This window comes from Dermacentor silvarum, chromosome 8, assembly GCF_013339745.2.
Source record: "Dermacentor silvarum isolate Dsil-2018 chromosome 8, BIME_Dsil_1.4, whole genome shotgun sequence".
NCBI lineage: Eukaryota > Metazoa > Arthropoda > Arachnida > Ixodida > Ixodidae > Dermacentor > Dermacentor silvarum.
In genome coordinates, this window is record NC_051161.1 from 74,994,801 (window position 1) to 75,014,794 (window position 19,994).

A 19,994-nucleotide genomic window follows, 5' to 3' on the forward strand; every position below is an offset into this window, starting at 1 on the left:
ATTAGAAGCGGAGCTAGGAACACGTTCCAAGCAGTGCGAAATTTCACCTTCTTAATTAAATCAGGAACAGTGTGTCTTTCTCTTCCTTCTTTATTTGGCAAACACTTTGGAGCAGCGGATGGTCATGTTTCTGACTCAGTAACGCTCCTCAGTACTGTCAATATAGGGTTGTTTATTTTCTGCCTAATCGCTCGCAGGTGTGCTGAGCTGCCATAGATTTGTTTTTGCTGCGCACAAAGCTCGGAACGTAGACGTTCTGCCCTTTGTCATAGCTTGTAGCAAAGACGTATCATCTCTAGTCACTCGCTTACTCTGTGGGCCGTCACGAAACGTTCAGCTTCGAACATTCGTGTGCTGTCGGGGTAGCCACCGTCACTCGTGCTTCGGGGCATTGATTCAACAGTACGCCCATTTACTTATTCCTGATACATTGTCGATGCGGTGGGCGTAGGTTTGCGTGTGAGTTGGGGCAGATGCGTGTATAAATAACGTGCGAGAAACTTACTATGCCAGGAAGCAGCGCTATTCCCTTTTTTCATTGTTTAACGAGCAGCACTCAGTCTTCCGACGTTCCGGGACAGAAGTCCTTTCTTTGGAGGTTAGCAATACAACGCGGGCGAATGAGTGAATTTAGCATCCTCGTGGAAAGCCTTGCATGGCGAAGGGCCGGCAACGCAGGCAGTCCACTCCCATGTAGCAGCGGTCCGCGAGTTTGTCACACAGATTCATTCCATTCCTTAATATTCCAGTCGCTATTTTTTTTCTGCCAAATGCTGCGCAGGTCTTCCTTCTACCGTTCCACATTTTGCAGCATGGATGTTCCACAGTGCATTAGCGAACACGCAGTTGCATTTCCGACAGCTTATCGCGCAGTAGCAGGGCAGCAGCAGTAAGGGTTTTCCATTCGTGCGCTTTCGCTGAGACAACGCGGGGCGCGCCACCGAAAGCTTCATATCGTTCGTCTATAGAGCAAATTGCTCCGCGAAAAGGTTCTACCATTGAGCACAATTTTAGGAAAAGCATGTTTATTGTCTAATTAAAATTACAAAGAAAATGTGACGCACACATTGCATATTAGTGAATCAATTGGGCTTTATACTAGAGAAATACAGGAAAAAGAAAGCTAGAAAATAAAAGACAGATAGGCTAGTCATTGCGAGGACCAGCTTGTTGTCTTGCACTATAATGTGCTGGCAGGAAATCACTATTATAGAAGGGAATGCGAAAATAGGATCAAATAAATGAGCAACTTGTGCGCACAAACGCGATGCAGAGTGCAACAACTTGCACTCTGCATCGCTTCTGCCACTCAGTCTGTCACTCAGTTCACATGTTCCCAAACAACGCAGTAACTCTTTTAAACGCCTCTGTGCTGAGGGACGTCTTGACGAATGCTTCGGCACTCTTTCCTCCGAGAAGGGGTGACTGCGCAGTCTGTGCGGACGCGTCAAAAGCAGATGTCAGTGCACACAGTGGAGATGTCTAGCCTCTTCGAAGCTGCGGTTGTTACGAGGAAGGGCTATCCGGACGTTCCATTCCATGATCACTACTATAGGTACGCAGTAAAGTTTGAATTACTTCTCTGCCGCAGTCAGAAGGGAGAGACAGTTCTAAAGCGAAGGTTTCCTTGCGAACCTTCCCGGTTTTTGCTGACCATGGCTACTGTCTTTCCGAAAAGCCGCGTTTGTCACGTCGCGGGGCGTGTGCAGACAGCATGCACTCTCGAGAGAACGCGCACGCACGCCAGTTAACACTGGGCGTCAGACGCAAGACTGAAACGGGCGAATCATGGTCAACCTTACCACTGCCTTTCGGGCCGCACTTATCTCTGCATGCATCTATCCTCAAAGTTACCCTTCTCGACAAACACCAAACATAGCTTTCGTCTTGGTGACATCGCTAATGGGCTTCTCACGGTGTTCATTCACGTGAACTGCTGCTTGCATTTCGGCATAGCTTATGGATGGCGAAATGCATAGGCACGAACACTGCAACCGAATAAAGTTCGGACCTACGCTTTGCATAAGCGCAAATATTGCTTGGGATTACGCGTTCCATAGTGTTACGATGAGGATAGTTTTACGTATCGCATTGGCCTTTATAACTTATTACTAGCCGCTTTACGTAAGCGTCGGTGCGCAAAGTTTCCGAGATGTGTGTTGGATCTGCATATTTGTTTTAATTAGCTGCATATGCGCGTAATTGTGCGCATTGCGGATTGACATGCGGATTGCTTGTGCTTGCTAATTGTGCACGTTGCGTACGTTTATTCTGTATGAGTGGGTCATTTCAGGCATCCCCAGACTCATCTATAGAGTAGTAGGCCCGGCGTATGGCAAGACAAATATCTCCAGCACCAATTATATAATGGTTCTCTCTCTCCATTGGTTTAACATCGCGATGTAGTGTGGATAATATCGCGATTTCTCGCTTTAACTAAAACGAATACGTATAAAGTGGATAATTAATACTGCTGCTTTACATAGCACAGTTTGCTCGAGCAAGATGTCACAGGTCTGACGGTGTCGGAAGCTTCGGCAGAGGACACTGAACAATCAATCTGAGTTTCCCGGTGATCTTCACGTCTGCGCGAACATCCCAAAGTTGGAACGTGCTTCCAAGCTAGCCCGGAGTTCTCGCTCGGCGCCCGGCAACGAGGTCTTGAAACATTTCGCGTACTGACTCTCTCTCCTGACGGAGAGGAATGTGCGCTCGTTCAATTTGATCAGCGCTGCGCACTGTGCTCTGGTGCGCGGCGCAATCATTGCGCGAGATTAAAGCCGCGAAGTTGGCGAGGAGCCGGAAATCCAATTACAACGGTGGCCCAGTGAATTCGAGCGCTGGGCTCACACACTTTGCGCCCGACTTCTTGTCGCTTGACAAATGTCACCCGCCCATACGATTTAATTTCGACCCAGGGAAGTTCGAGAGCGTATATGGGGACTGTTTCACGTTCCATGCGTGTCTGCTTACTTCTTTACGGTTTTTTTTTCATATTTCGGAACATTCAATTCGTTACACTGTTTTACATAACAGAACATGATTCGAGTTGATTTCATAGGATTCTCCCTACTCCTTCGAGAAGCTCGAAATCCCGTGAATAACAAACATTCAATGTTGAATATCTGCCAGTGAGGCGACATTTTTACCTACACGTACCAAACGGAGTGTCAAGTCACGACCAAATTTTTAGGAACGAACATTTTTGACACCTTTGATTTTGTATATATTATCCCCTGAACGTAAATAACCATGGCACGAAACGATTCAGTATAGACACTTCACGGACACGTAAGGTCAGCGAGCAGCCGCTCTTTATGAACAGTGAACATTAGTTTTGCATGTGACAACGCATTTCCATGGGAAAAGTGGTCTTAATTCAGCGAAGATATGAATGTGCAAGAGCCCGCGGGCAAGCTCGCAACTTCTGCTCAGCATCTTCGAAAAAAGATAAAACTACAAAGACAAATGCTGAAGTCGCGACCGGAATGCTCTACATGCATACGGACAAGACGCTGCCGGCAATTCTGAATACGCCGGTTATCCTCAAATCATCGTCGTCGTCATCATCATCATAATGATGATGATCATCATCATCTGTGTCCTCGATGCCGTGGTCACCATCACTTGACCTTTTAAGGCCCACTGAAGAATGAAACACTTTCCCAGCGGTCTCCGACTACCCGTGTTTTGCATCAGCCGACACCGTTTGTATGCCAGAAAATTTTCTAATCTTATCACGCCACCTATCGTTTTCCGTTGTCCACTGCACTTTGTTTTGTCTGGCACACATTCCGTTTCTATATTAGTGTAATATACCACCGGTTACACATTCTACGCCATTCAACGGCCTTCCCATCTACACTTCCTTGACTTCTCAACTGGAACGTAAATTGCACCATTTTCTCCGAAATCCATGCTGCTTCCTTTCTGCCTCAACGCTACGCTTATTAGGCTATTATTCTTTATTCCATCACTCGTTGCGCGTTGTCATCGGAGAAATGATAATGAGGAACACCAGAACTCAGCTACTCCTTGGGTCACTCGGAAACGCCGGGAGGGGATGGATACTCCTTCCCCGCAGAATAGGCCCGATGTCTGTCTTAAGTTAGGCATTTGGGGTTTCCACGGCAAATGTTTCCCGCAGACTGGCGAGGCGCCAAGAAAAGCAACAAATAAAGTCGCTCACGCCCGTGATCCACTACTCCCTTTTTGTCCTCTGTCTGTTTTGCAATGTGCACTTTCTACTTAGATTTTACCACAACGAGTGATGGGACACAAAATAACACACGTAAAGTTACTTGACTGTAAAACAGCGGTGTGTATTAGATAGCAAACAGGGGTAGCCAGTATCTCCTAGTTGAGATGACGAGGAAGAAATTGAGTTGGTCAGGCCATGCAATGCGTATAACAGGTGACCATTGGTCTATTAGATTTACAGAATACGAACGCCAAGGGAAGGAAAGTGTAGTAGGGAGTGAAAGAGGTGGTTGGTGGTGCGATCAGATTAGGGGCTTAGCAGGCATAGGGTGCGTTAAGGTTACCGGAGATAGTTGGGAAAGGCCTTCGTACTGCTGTGGGACATGACATAGGCTGATGATTATTATGACGACTATCGGCCAAGAAAGTGTTTGCGTCGAGCGCTGGAGCTAAACCCGCTGCAATTTGTGTTCCTCGCAGTGGGTCGCGTGCAAGTTGACCTCGATCTACGACCGAGGCGGCGGCAAACGCAGCGGTCGGCCAAGGCATCGCAGACCGCCAAGGCTGCCGCCGGAAGCGGCGTACCTGCGTCGTCGCCTATTGGTGGACTGTGGAGCCCGGTAGAGTGCGCCGCGCGTCACCGGGTTGCCCTGGTGGTGCCCTACCGGGATAGACGCCTCCACCTGCTCCTCCTCTTGAGGCACCTGCACCCCATTCTCAGGAGGCAGCTGCTATCCTATAGGATATACGTTGTCGAACAGGTGAGTACAGACAGTCGAGCAGTCAATAATTGCCTTTGGCGACAGCCTCTAAAGAGATGACCGCAGCTTTAAAAGGCGCAATGAAATTAACAACAGATCTTATAGTAGACCTACAATTGGCAGCGTGGAAAAAAATGGATATCCGGAAAGATTAGGACAGCCGCTAGCTTCCGACAGGTTTAAATGAAATTCTGGTGCTTTACGGGCCGGTGGGTACGTTGGTAAAAACTTCATTTTTGTCCGGCAAGTTCATAGCGTTGGCTTCACCTTGCCTAGGCGTCTGCCATGGCTCTGGCGGCGTCGTCGGCCCGCTGGGCTGCTCACAATTGCCAGTAGTACGAAATGGTTACGAAGCGCTCCGTAGTGGAATTAACTCAGGATTAACTTCGATCCCCTGGGGTTCTATAACGTGCACCCAATCCACGCTACACGGGCGTTCTTGGCATTTTTGCATCGAAATGCGGTCGCCGCGGCCGAGATTCGATCCCGCGTCCTCGGGTTTAGCCACAGGGCTTAGCGGCGCAAAGCCAAAGCCATTACGCCACCACGGTTGATTCCGACAGGCTTATTTCTATAGGAAGGATGACCAAGTGCACTTGTTGTGGATGGAAAAGAGGACAATAAACCGATAAAAACGCGTGCAATATCTGAAAAACGAAAAATCGAAGGCAGACACACTGCTGCACTTTTTCTACGAGTTGTCGCGAAAAACGTCTTCCTCCTCATTTTGCTGTTTATTGATGTGCGCACTTGTCATGTAGTCAATGTAATCAGACCGAACACAATGAGACAAACTGGAATGAAGTCCCCAGCCAAAGTACGAGAAGCTGTTATGGCCCTGGTTAGATATATTAAATGAGCACCACAAAAACGATGGTGCTGCACCAATGTTATCACGCGCTCGTTTGCGCGGCTACAGAGAATAAATGTTATGAGGTAGTATCATCCGTGTATGGACAGAGCCAGGATAAGAGCCTTCGAAGTGGGCCCATCAAAGAAAAGAAAAAAGAAGAAGAAAGAAAGAAAAAGACGATGTACAGTGCAGCTTAACCAAACCACAAATGTAACGTTTTGACGCTTTACGTGAAGAGAACAGTTGCCAAGATCAATCAGCAGCGGTCTTGCGTGCACCGCCGCAAAGAAAAAAATTAGAAAAGAAAATGTGCGGCGTACCTTACTTTTCCTCTCCGGTGTACTTTCAAGCACGACAGAGTAAAAAGAGGCACAGCGTGCACTATTATCACGACTCGCTAGGCAGGTAGAAGGAGCTGCACCTTCGGAAGAACACTGGCGGAAGAATGCACAGAACACACAGGTAAAGTACCATCTGTGCCATTCGCTCAAAAGGTAATTACGCCATGTAAAGCGTGCACAAACACTGCAACAAGTTGCTTGCACACGCAATGATTACATGTAACGAAAAAGGCAGCTGTCCTCAAAAAGAATTTTCCCGTGTGAAGCTCGCAATCTTTTAAGCTTGCTTCTAATGGGGTGCGCCATATTGTTTGGCGGATGTGTAAGCACCATCAATCTTTTGCTCCCCTTGAATTGGGCTTCGTAATAGGACGGTGAGTGCCTCGTAACAAGCGGAAGAATATTAATCGTTAGAAAGGACGGTAAGAAAAAAGCCTGTCATGATTCTTCTTTTAGTCTTAAACAAGCAACCAGCCTGGGTTTCTCCGTTTCTTATTTGCGACGGGTACGAGCAGAGACAGCGACTTGCACTTCCCGTTGCAAGCTGGTGCCCTCCATCTCAGACAGCCCTGCTCCACGTTGAGGGACCCCAGGTGCCTAGATTTGTGTACTTCTACGGAGGGGAGATGCCTTGCCGAGACTACCAGCCGACAAGGCAGTTCTGCCCCATCTGCAGAACCACCGGACATCGACCAGACGTCTGCCCCAACCCAACGGTTCGCGCGTGCAATACCTCCAACCACCCTAACCCAGAAGCCGGACACACTTGTGTTCCGAAGTGCGCCCTGTGCGGAGGGGCCCATCTCACGGCCGTAAAAGACTGCAACATTAAGCTAAAGCGCATTCCCCCCCGAAGGAAACCAGCCTCCACCACCGCCCCCAAAACCCAACGACATCCCCGCCCACGGTGGTTCAGCTCCGAGCGGGAAGACTCCGACTCCGACTACTCGGAGTCGTCGATGACCTACAGATCCCGGTCCGGTTCCAGCCCGAGGTCCAGGTCCCGCTCCTGTTCGCGGCCCCGGCCTCATTTCCGGTCGCCCAGACGGCGATCTCAGTCGACGCCCAAGCAACAGCAGCAGGGTGCACCCATCATAGCGGCACCCAAAGATAAGGGGTCCCAGCAAAACCAACGGAAGATCAAGGAAGCCTCACCCAAGAGGACCAACACCGAATAACAAGAGGTAAGCTGGGCAGCAGTAGCCTCCCCCTCGTACAAAAAACCACAGTCGCCACCGCCCACGAAATTCGAACAGGAACTCGCGAGCATGCGCTCACAGATACAAACACTCACACAAGAAAACAGACAACTCAAACAACAAGTGATACAGCTCACACAAAAACCACAAGAGATGGCACCACACCAGGCCATCATTGACCTAGAAACCAATGTCGATGCCATCAAACCCAGATGCAAGCCTTCATGGATGCAACACGCGCCTAGTTGGGACAAATAACACAGACTGCCCTACAACGCACAGAGGCAGTAATCAAGCACACGGAAGCTGCTGTAGACAGCATGCTTAAGGGCCAGCTTCACTCCATAAAACTGCGAAAAACACTACGACAGAACCTCTGCAATGTCACACCTGCGGCAGGACATAACCGACCACAAAACCCATCACCGATCATAACATCACCGACCACAACACCCAACAATGCCTAGACCACACAAGCAAGTCAAAGAAAACTTAGAAATTTGGCAATGGAACTGCCGTGGGTACCGAAGGAAAAAAAGCTACTGACACAATTGATCGCTCAATCCTCAAAGCCGCCAGGGGTCATAGCCCTAGAAGAGCCTGGTACCCGACCAACACTACATGGCTACGAGGAATACCACGCAAGTCAAGACGACAAATGGAAGGTAGCCACACTCGTTGACAAAAACATAACAACTATACAACACAAATCTATACACGACGTAGATGTACAACATGTACTCCTAGAATTCGTCTACAAAGGCAATCAGAGAAAGAGTGCCTTCGTTCTAAACGTCTACTGCGCCCCCAGCCAAAGGCGGGCAAACATTGGCAAACTCTTCAGGGACACTCTCCGCCTCGCCAAAGACCGCCCTCTGGTAATCATGGGCGATTTCAACGCTCAGAACACGCTATGTGGGTATCAGAGGCAGGACTGGAAGGGTCTCCAGCTAGAAACACTAATGGAACAGAGTCACCTCACACTGATCACAGACCCGAACACTCCGACAAGGGAAGGGAACAGCGTAACACGCGACACCACTCCCGACCTCACCTTCATCACACAAACCACGCGAGCCGAATGGCTCAACACACTCGAAAACTTAGGCAGCGATCACTACATACTGAACATAACGCTACAAACCGGACGCCTACGCAGGCAGATCGGCACAGCCAAAATCACTGACTGGCGAGAAATCAGGGAAGCCCAAGAACAGGACACAGACACAATCACGAACCTGGAAGACTGGTGCGACAACCTCCGTCGACAGAAACAACACCACACAAAAATTGCCAGAACGGAAGAGACCCCAGAGGTGGATCCCCACCTACTACACCTGTGGGACGCCAAACGAGGCCTCACCCGCCGTTGGAAAACACAGAAGTACAACAGGAAACTGAAGACACGCATAGCACAAATAACAACGGAAGCAGAAGAATATGCCATGCAACTCACCTCGGCGAACTGGTATAGATTCTGCGACTCCTTCGGTGGCACCCTGGGTACCGCCAAGACGTGGCACATACTCAAAGCCATCCTGGACCCCACCAAAACCAAGGAGAGGGGCACAAGGCCCTGGAGCGGCTACTACACACCTACCCAGGCAGCCAACAAGACCTCATCGACGCCATCAAGAACAAGTGCTATGGAGATCCAGCTCCCACGCAACCATGTACAACACCATACATGGGACAACCCAACCCACTTTTGGACGAACCTGTCACAGAAAACGAGGTGAGAGCGGCCATCGCAGCCACCACCCGTAACACAGCGGCGGGCACGGACCGTATCACGAACGCCATGACCAGAAACCTTAGCGACAAGGCCATCTCCGCGCTAATGCCAACCCAACACTGGGAACAAGGTACGGTGCCGGCGATGAGGAAACACGCACGCATTATCATGATCCCTAAACCGGGGAAGAAATTGGCAATTGAAAATCTGAGACCCATCTCGCTCACATCCTGCCTCGGCAAGGTGTACGAGAAAATCATACACAAAAGACTACAGAGACACTTACAAGACAACAAGCACCTGCTATACACCATGTTTGGTTTCCGCGCAGGCTTGTCCACACAAGACGTTTTACTCCAAATCAAGGAAGAAGTCCTCAGCAACGTTCCCCGCAGCGGCGAACATGCCCTCCTAGCAATCGACATCAAAGGAGCTTTCGACAACGTCAGCCACTAAGGAATCCTACAAGGGCTCGCCAACACCAACTGCGGTGAGCGAACGTACAAGTACGTTCAGAGCTTCCTAAGCCACCGCACGGCAGAGCTGGAGATTGGGGAGATCCAGACTGCAGTATACCACCCTCCCAACAAGGGCACACCACAAGGAGCAGTTATCTCACCCACGCTCTTCAATGTCGCCATGATCGGCCTCGCAAGAAAACTGCAGGACGTAGAAGGCCTCCACCACGCCTTCTACGCAGACGACATAACACTATGGACCACAACAGGGTCCCTTATTGAAAAAGAAGAACGGCTGCAAACTGCAGCTGACCTCATCCAAGAATACGTCCGCCAACGGGGACTACAATGCTCGCCCGATAAATCTGAACTCATACGAGTCTGGCGAGGCCGGGGTAACCACACAGTCCCCACAGACCCAACACGAAAAATCGAGGTACACCTCAACGGGAGCCTCATACCAGAAACGTCATTGCTCAGGGTGCTGGGCATGTGGCTGCAGTCTAACCAGCGTGCTACCCACACCCTTACGCTCCTCAAAACCAGTGTCAAGGCGATATCACGCATGATATCCCGTGTAACATCGAAGAATAGAGGCATGAAGGAAGGGGGCACACTGCGACTGGTGAAAAGCCTGGTGGTGAGCAGAATCACATACAGCCTGCCCTACTACTATCTCACACAATCCGAGACGAAACAGGCCGACACGCTCTTGAGGATGGCTTTCAAGACCGCTCTCCGCCTGCCGATGAGTACATCGACTGAGAAATTATTGGCGCTGGGGTTACACAACACCCTCAGCGAACTCACAGAAGCCCTTCACGTCTCACAACAACAGAGACTTGCGCGGACTCAAACGGGCCGGCAGGTCCTACAAACCTTGGGCTTCAAAGCCACAACAATACGAACCCAAGAAACCTGCACGATACCTCGTCACGTCCAGGACAGGTATCACATTGCCCCAATACCACGCAACATGGACCCTAACCTATACTCCGGAAGGAGGAAAGCGAGGGCTCAATACATAGAGAAAACATTCAGGTTCGATACCACGGCCCGTTTTACGGAGGCCGCTATGTACCGAACGAAGAAAAAGGGCGCAGTGGCAGTGGTCTACGACCGCCGAGGCCACGTCACCTCCAGTGCATCGACCCGCCCCTGCACGATCACGGAAGCGGACGAGCTGGCCATCGCGTTAGCCATCCGCGAAGGCCAACACGCAAGCAAACCACTGACGATCCTCACGGACTCCCAGCAGGCCTGCCGCAACTTCCTACAGGGAAGAATCGCAAGACCTGCGGCACAAGTCCTAGCCCAAATACCCAAGGGGGACACTGACGACAACACCATCATAACCATCATTTGGATACCGGGTCACGCTGCCATCACGGGTAACCTGTATGCCGACAGAGCAGCTCGAGAATTTGCACATAACCGAGCACTCATCACGCCGACTGCAGATGACCCTGATCCAGTTGACCCCGAGTATTCAGCAATCCTGAACTACCACAGAGGGAGTCGCTTGCGAAATCCGCCACCCCATCGAATACTAAAGACGGAGGATGCCGCTGCCTGGCGTAGGCTCCAGACAGGCACTTGCACGAACCTGCACATCGCATGCACCCCACAGACTACAGGGACGAATGCCCGTGGTGTGGGGCCACACCAACCCTATACCACATTACGTGGGAGTGCACGCTACACAACATAGAACACCATGACACGAACACCACGAAGGAGCAATGGGAGGCACTGCTGTCCAGCTCGGCCCTCGACGACCAGCTCAAGCTCATCCAGAGAGCAGAGAAGATGGCGAGAGCCAGCGGAGCCCTGGACTAGGGGCCCCGACCATTAGCGATGCCCCATTGGGGCAAGATAAAACTATCTTTGGATTAAAATCTATCTATCTATCTATCTATCTATCTATCTATCTATCTATCTATCTATCTATCTATCTATCTATCTATCTATCTATCTATCTATCTATCTATCTATCTATCTATCTATCTATCTATCTATCTATCTATCTATCTATCTATCTATCTATCTATCTATCTATCTATCTATCTATCTATCTATCTATCTATCTATCTATCTATCTATCTATCTATCTATCTATCTATCTATCTATCTATCTATCTATCTATCTATCTATCTATCTATCTATCTATCTATCTATCTATGTAGAACCATTGATAATCGGTGCTTGTATGAGCCCACATAATATGCACGAGAATGCGCACAGGCGATTCTAAACACTATCTTCAGCGTGCATCTTGAGCATGCGCCGATTTACGCTAGTTTGTGAAGTGGTAGTCCACATTAAAATATTTGCCTAGAAAGGAAAGTTGAAAGAAAGGGAACGAAAGAGGGATAAGTAATTAAACGCAGAGAATTCTGCCTCCGTGCATGTAGTCACCTACATGACTACGCTCACGGAGATAGATCAGGTACAGGAAGGCGCTAAGATCAGGAGGGTGGCGAAAAAAGAAGTGAGAATATATATGATTATGGTATGTACAAGTGAGAATGTAATGGTACTGATGTAAATGCGCTAAACCTTGTCAAATAAGATGTCGCCTTGACGAAACCAGAGAAGAAACTGTAAAGCTTGACGTTATTTCGAAGGAGTATGCGTAAGAACTATGCTTCGCAGCTCAAGTGTTTCTTGGGAACCTGAGCCCATTCTACTAAAATAACAACTGTTTTCGTGTTTGTAAGCCGCACATTTCAAGAAAATGTGCTGCACGGGTTTCATTACACCACAGCGTTTTGACATTAAAGGGGTTGAGACATCAAATTTGTGGCTTGCGCGTTCTTTGTTTCAAACGTTTCTTATTGCTCCAGGAAGCATGATACTCGCTCGAAAATTCATATATTCTTCGTAAATAATTTAATATCACATTATTTATGTGAACGCGTTTCGCTTGCGGTTTCTAGGCGCCGAGTTGGACAGTGACGTCACTGTTTAGAAAGGTGGGTCACGTGGGCCCACAAAGCTGTGACGCACGCACTACTACTGCATAGTCTGCTCTCGCACACACGTTCTGTTCCAACGCAGGCAAACAAAACCACGCCGACAGTTGTCCATGGCTAGCTGCGGCACCTCCGATTCCGACTGTACGTCTGCGTCTGATGCGGCTCACTGCACTCTAGACTCGAGGCTCTCTAGGCTTGCCCGGTGCTGTGGTTCACTGCTCATTGCGCGTCACTCTAATGTGATATGACGTCACTCAAAATAGCCTCAAAATTGGTGTCTCAACCCCTTTAAGGATTGATGCTCAATTCAAGATGGCGCAAACAGAGCTAGTGATGAACGCGACGTTCAGACGGAGTCGATCATACATCGTCTCAAGGTGACGAGAAAGCTGTAGTGTTAGCCTTTGAGACGGGGTCAGTTGAGTTGAGACAGTGATGCAGACAAAACGGCAGACTGCGACGGCAATTGTTTTCTCTCTTCGCTGTCGGCAGCGACTCGTCGTAGAAGCTGCAACTGCAGCAGGATCACGGAAAGGCAGATCTGACAGCGAAGCGCCGAGTGGTCTTAATGAAAACTATTTAAAACACGTATTGATGCCATTTATGAAGGCCATTCTGAAACAAATTCCGTGCTCTGTAACCCTTGATTGCATGAATTTTTATTTTCTTACTGATTATCTGTGCATCTTCTTTCGCGCCCATATGCAGTACGGCAACGACACCTTCAACAAGGGCGTGCTGATGAATGCCGGTGTGAGGGAAGCGTTCCGCGATGCCGACTACAACTGCTTTGTGTTCCACGACGTGGATCTTATCCCCGAGGACGATCGTAACATGTACTCCTGCCCACCCAGTCCCAGGCATATGTCCGTCGCCATCGACAAATTCAATTACACGTGAGTATTATACGCAGTGCGAGCTGCATATCTGCATGTGAACATGGGCGTAACCATCGAACGTAGCACGTCCGGTGAATCGGTTCACACCGGTGTCAGGCTTCTTGACTTGAAACAACAGAATTTTTGAAATGATGTTGAAAAAGCATAGCTGTTGCGGAGACAGGCCCTGCGGCAGAATTGTTTACGTGTTTACACATTTTAACGTGTTAGAACGGTGCCACTGATCTGAAAGCACAGATATTCCAGTCTGCGAGTATTTGCCGCTGCTTGAATTGTGAGGTCAACGCTACTAATTTGGTTTTCATTTTGTTTTCCGCACTGGAATGTACAGCTGCTGATCTGAAAAATCAAAGAAACAAAACGCCACTAGATAGCGAAACGGGACGAGGAAAAGTACATTACTTGAGCAAGCTCCGTAATACCACCTATCTACCCAGAATTATTGAAAGCACTTGGCGAGAACGATTTCATGCGGTGAAAATGGTGATACATGGCCGATACATTAGGGAGATTGTTCTTTCCCATGTTTAGCCCGAAGAAGTTTCAAATACTGCAGCACCGGATTCACGGAATTTTCAAGTGACGGCCATTTTTCCGCCGTCCTTTATTGTTTCGGAACAGCAGCTTTTAGGTAAATGGAATAGGTAACCTTCTCATTTTGACCGAAGCGACAAAATGTGTCGCATGCAAAAACGTGAAGCGCAGAGTGCTCAACATTTTATACTTGTTAGCTCCGCAAAAGTGAAAGTACGTAAGAAATTTGCTTTGCTTCCTTTGTTTGAATTCACCGGCGAGAGTGACATATGGAGCACAGGTACATTAGAAACAATAGGGCATACCTGAACTTTTGCTTCAGGCTTTCTTTTTCTATAAAACACAAAATGCATGCTATTATATTCAAATAAAATCAATGAACACTCAAGTTCTGGGAAACTGACTTATATTGGAAGCGTAGGTCGAGGCTCAAATCTTCTAGGAACTATTGTTGGTGGGAAAAAACTACAACATAACTTGAAGAACGGCCATTCATGCCTTGATGCAGGTTAAGCTACGGCCAAAGCTGCTTGGCAATTTGCAGTCTCGAAAACTTTAAATCTTTCTTTCTTTTTATTGCAGTAATACTGTAATTCGAGCAAATTACGTAGCAAGCAGCACAAGGCACTTAACGGACGTTGTGCCGCTGTTTCAGTGCTCTACATAGTACAATGCTGCTCAAGCTAAGATGCCTGTGCAGAGATTTTCGACTTCTTGTTTCAGTTAAGTCTTCTTAGAAGGCCTGAGCAACGGAAGAGCAATAAAACCAGCGAAACCATTATGAACCCACCCTATAAAAGCAGCGAAATGACCTTAAAGCAGCGTGAGTCAGGAAAGTGCTTTAAATCGGAACTTCCTCACCTAATGAGTTTTACTATCACTTAGTTATTGCGAGGTTACGTGCACAATTTTTATCAGTGGCTCTTGATAATAGAAAAAAATATTTTCGCCCCCACAGAGCAATCCTTGTTATTGTTTTCTTTTTCTTCAAGAATAATGAAGCGCGGAAAATTACCCGCCTTTCTTTTAAAGCGTTTTCCAAACCATCGCTTTTAAGAAGTGAAATCTTTTGTGAAGAATCGCCAACTATAACTAGCGAGTAAGATGCGCTAGAAAACGTTGAGCCATAAAGAAATTTACGTGGGACTTTGATAGAGAGGAGCTCGTTGAAAGAGCACGAACTTGCCAGACAGAAATCGGGTAAAGCCCAAATAGGATCTGTGTGCGTCGCCCACGTTTTGAGCCCCTCCATTTCATTATGTGCGCCGTAATTGTGAAGAAGTACCGTGATCTGTCTTAAATATCGAAGTTAATTTACGTGGTTATGCAGTGAAACATGCAGTTTATGACCTGGTTTAAGTAAGAGTTAAGCTCTCGGCCTCGTACGTTCAGTATGCGTTCAGCTGATAGAGCCCTGAAAAAATGCATGGGACAGCCTTTTGTTTCTTGGAAAGCTCTTCAGGTAACCTTTAACTTTTGACCCACAAGAGTACGTTTGCGGCGCGCTACAAATATCCATGGACTTTGCAGATAGTGATTAACAAATCTGATTTCTTGAACACGCTAGGCAGTTTTGCGTGTCTTGTCATTACGAGCAGTTGCTCCAATCAATTTGGCTCACGGATACTTGAACGTATATACTGAATAGGTGCGATCAATACAAATCAAGATAATGCACTCACAAACATTTAATAGACGGCAAACAAATTTAATACATTTTACCATAAAACACAAATTACCACAAATATTCTTGTTAAGATTATTGGTTAGAGAAATTTTCACTTTTTTCACATTGTTCGATGACAACGAATCTTTTTAGCCCCATACGAGTGGAGGCTGGCTTTACGGACACTTATTCTAGCTTTCAAAACAAAAACAGAGCTCGGCATGAATTGCTCAACGTAACTTCACAGAAAAAAGGGAGGCGGACGTATTATAGGAGACATTCCATCTGAAGTACGCGGTCCAAGAACAATGGCATGCGTAAGGGAATGTGTCGAAGGCTACCTCGTCTGGGGCCCACATGCGAAGGCCTTATAAAGGAGCCTTTCAAGGACCTTTGTGTTTCATGACAGCGTGGTCGAGATTGCGCTGCCCTGATAGAAAATGTTGGGTCGTGCTCCTCAGAATGTAGTACAGAGCGTCGAAAGATTATGCTCCATATGAACACGCGCGCAGGCGTGTCCACAAAGCGTTTTTTCTGAACATCTGCAGTGGTGATGCTTCTCGTCAACGAATTTCTTGACCACAAAATTATCGTGAGGGACTGGTATTACTGGTTCAACCTCAAGTATGCTAGCATAGGTGATTAATAGCGTTTACGTTGAGCATCAACGACTGACAGCTTGTGAGTGTCTGGAAAGGCTCCCATGAGTCGGAAACCACGTGTTGTTACTGCGAGACGTTGGCGTCAGTAATATTGGATTATGCACATTAAGCGACCATCACAGCTGCAAGTAAATATGACCCACGAGTGGCACAATGGAGTGGGAAAGAGTCGGCAGCCTGCCTTTTAACGGCTATTATGGCGGTGTTAAGCACGGCACTCGACAACACAAGGCGATCTAGCCGTCTAGTTCTGCGACTTCAAGCAGCGCGAAGACGGGTGGCGTGATATAAAAAGCTGCTGTGCAGTGGCCTGCATCCGCTTTCGCTGAACAATCAGAGCACACTTGTAGGTGGTATATTTACGATGCACTTAATAATCCTGAGACTATTGCTTTTTGCTTGAATTTTTTGTTGGCACAGTGTAAATCATCGCAATGAAATATCCTGAGTGACGCGCGGAAGTTGGCACGGTGCTTACCTATGATTTGCCGCAGAAGATGTTTGCATAGAGAAGACTATATTAGTTAAACACATTGACTGAGGTCTTCTTCAGAGGGCGGGATGCAGAGGCAATATAATCAGGAAATAGTGCCGATAGACGAGTGAGTTGCTGGCAACTTTAATAAAACCGTGTTACCAGCGTCAAAACGTGCGGTACACTCAGAACATCGTTGTCTACTCTTTTTAATTCGTTCAATTTAAGGTATTATGATTACATTTTATTACCGTAAGTGTAATAGTACACAAAACCATATATGTAACTTTTCAAGAGCTAAGAAGTAGCCGGCGACGTATTTGCGCGCAAATCACTCTTATCACGACAATAATCAACAACAAAAAAGGTGCTCTGCTTGAAACTGAATCCTAGACAACCAGTGTGTGCCCCTAGTGAGTTAAGATTACGATCGTTATACAGCAAGATTATGAATCCCATCCGCTTGTATTTACGTCGAGTGTTGCTGCTGGGCAAAGAAGGACTCCTTAGTTTACGTATTGCTGCATTCGCAACATCCGCATGAAATTTTGCCGTGGGCCGATAAACATTACACAATATTTAAGTGCACTACAGTAACTTCTTGCCATGCTGATGGCAGAAACAATGGGTCTTAGTTGCATCGAGTATGGCACAAAAAATTAACCACATGGTACCGCATATATGTAAAGTGCGTATGTGCCCGCTCATTATGATTACCCGAACAGCTAGTGTACCACACACATATACTTGTAAACAAAAAGCATAACGTTCGAGAACATGAGAGGGTAGTAATTCATGTGTTGCGGTGACCTTGCGGAGTGATGTAGGAGTCGTGCAATTTATTTAAAGACTGCTGAAATGTCTGATAATCGCAGGCAGCGAACTCTTCCGAGTCGTAGCCAGCTAGCACCATTTAGAAGTAAGTAGATTCAGCGGTTTACGCTGCGTAGATAATGAAATAAAATAGAGAGTGGGCGAGGCATGAGGGCACAAATGACTTGCACAGTAATAAGCTAGGGCTGTGCGCCGAATGTACGAAAAACACGGCTTGTGCATAACAAACACACGTGCATGATTTGCTCCAATGAAATAATGGTTAATCAGACATCAGTGATGATGGTCGTGATCGGTTGCCGGATGGCAGGCTTTATTTTATTTTCTACCGTCTGCAGGTTACCGTACCAGATGCTGGTAGGCGGCGTGCTAGCCATAAAACGGGAGCATTTCCTCAAAGTGAATGGATTCTCCAACCTCTACTGGGGCTGGGGAGGAGAGGACGATGACATGGCATACAGGTAAGTCGATGCCCCAGTACCAGAAACTTTGTACTTCATATGTAATTTAGCTAGTTTCATCAAAAGGGGAACATAGCTCAGATACAGGACGCTCTGTCTAAAGAACTAAAGTTGACACACTACCCTACAGGGGGTGTTGCAGAGCCGGGGAGTGTTGCAATACAGAGAAAATCGCCCGGCGGCAGTTACGGTCACCGGAGGAGCTTCCCTCTGGCGTAGCACGTTAGACAATTAGGGCCGCGAATATGCAGCGATGTCTTTTCCGATGCTATTCCTTTTCGAGGTTTCCGGACTTAGTTAGCAGTCAGAAAAAAAAAAGAAAGCTCCGCCCTCGTTATCATTGAGATCAGCCGACCGTGAACGAGGGATGATAAGAGCGACATGCAGTCGAGTGGAAGGCATGGCTAGAAAATCGCGGCCTAGATGAAGTTCATACAGAGTAGCGTATGTTCATCGGACGATAGCTGCTCACTGCGCTCTGCCGCGCGCTCTGCGCAACAGCTGCTCTGCCGTAATCAATAAGCCTCCGTTATAGTAAACTCGCTTAGTGGAATGACATTGGTATAGTAACAAGAACCCGCGGTCTCAACTCACCTGCCATAACTGTCTACGCATTCTTCCCTCGATGGCTGTGATAGTGTGCATGTGATTCGCGTCCATTTCCTTCTTTTCTTTCTGCTTGCTTTCCCTCGTCACCCCGTGCAGGCGTTTTCCGTTCTGGCTCACCTCCCTGCCTTCCCCTTTTTGTCTCGTCTCCCTCTTGTCTCCTGTTTTTCATGAAAAAGAATGTTTGAAAGAACTAGGATAGCCATGAAAAATAACAACCCCTTAATGATATTTGTAGCAAAAAAATTATAATCATGGTTGATTTTTATACCCCCCCCCCCCCCCTACTGGTTGGTTTTGATAAAGTCAACTACTCACGTACATACTCACGTACAAACAAATACTCACGTACAAACAAAAGAATCTAGCGGGAATGGAAGTATATAGAAGAATATGCAGGTGCAGTAAAATCCTTTGTCCAAGAATCATTTCTCTTTTTACGACAAGCACTAAATCGGAAACTGTCGAGACAATATATTACATCTATCTTTGACTTCAGGACACCGTCTTGTATCATATACTACCTGTATCTTCCGTTTTTGTAATGAATAAACAGTTCTTGAATCCTCTAAAAAAAACCTCTAAAGTACTAAAGTTAGCGAAACTATTTATGTAGATGTTGTTGACTTGAGGTTAATATAGGAACGAAATGTAAGCGTCAAGGTTCTTTTTTTTTTCAGCTCCTTGATATTGGGAAAGTAGCCACAGAGGCATCTCATCACTGTGCTATATGTCTTCATTAGATTCAGCAACTTTTCTCACCTATTGTTCGCAGAATCAAGCACAAAAATCTCAAGATCATTCGTCCTCCAGCATCCGTAGCAAGATACACAATGATCAAGCACCACCAACGTCCAGAATCGCCGAACAACATAAGGTAAGTGCGGGGAACCTTTGCGCTAACCGAACCATTCGTGTGCAAATGACACGCTCGTCGCGAACGGTTTCGGAGATTGCACCAAGCGGGACGAAGATAGAAAAAAAAAACGCAATCCACACGAGAGGAAACGGTATTGCCGCCTGTGCGGCGACAGGGCCGTTCCCATCAGACAACAAAGGATTTCGGTTTTGGTTTTGCTTGTCCCATAGTTGAAAGCAGCGCCGTTTGTAGGGCACAAGCGCAACAGCTGCTCTGCCGTCGTTCCATGCCATTGAAGTCTCGGCGCTAGCATCCAGATATCGATCAGAGAGATCGCTTTCGCGAATTCCACAGAAAAATAAGAAGGTACGCCAAATAGCGACACAAATAACCACGAGAGAGAAGAAGGCGAGGTGTTGGTGGCGCCAGTGCAGGTTCGGAACAGTTCTGAAAAGGAAATGCAACGAGGCAA

At 47.4% G+C, this 19,994-nt stretch overlaps 1 protein-coding gene across 1 annotated transcript in view; it reads left to right on the top strand.

Moving 5' to 3' along the window:
• LOC119461466 (uncharacterized) overlaps window positions 1-19,994 on the top strand; it is a 141,186-nt gene that overhangs the window by 114,851 nt on the left and 6,341 nt on the right. Inside the window, exons 2-5 of the mRNA XM_037722782.2 lie at window positions 4,681-4,961; window positions 13,235-13,422; window positions 17,935-18,057; window positions 19,439-19,540. Of these exons, the coding sequence (XP_037578710.1) occupies window positions 4,681-4,961; window positions 13,235-13,422; window positions 17,935-18,057; window positions 19,439-19,540 (694 nt within the window). The remainder of the gene's footprint in view (window positions 1-4,680; window positions 4,962-13,234; window positions 13,423-17,934; window positions 18,058-19,438; window positions 19,541-19,994) is intronic.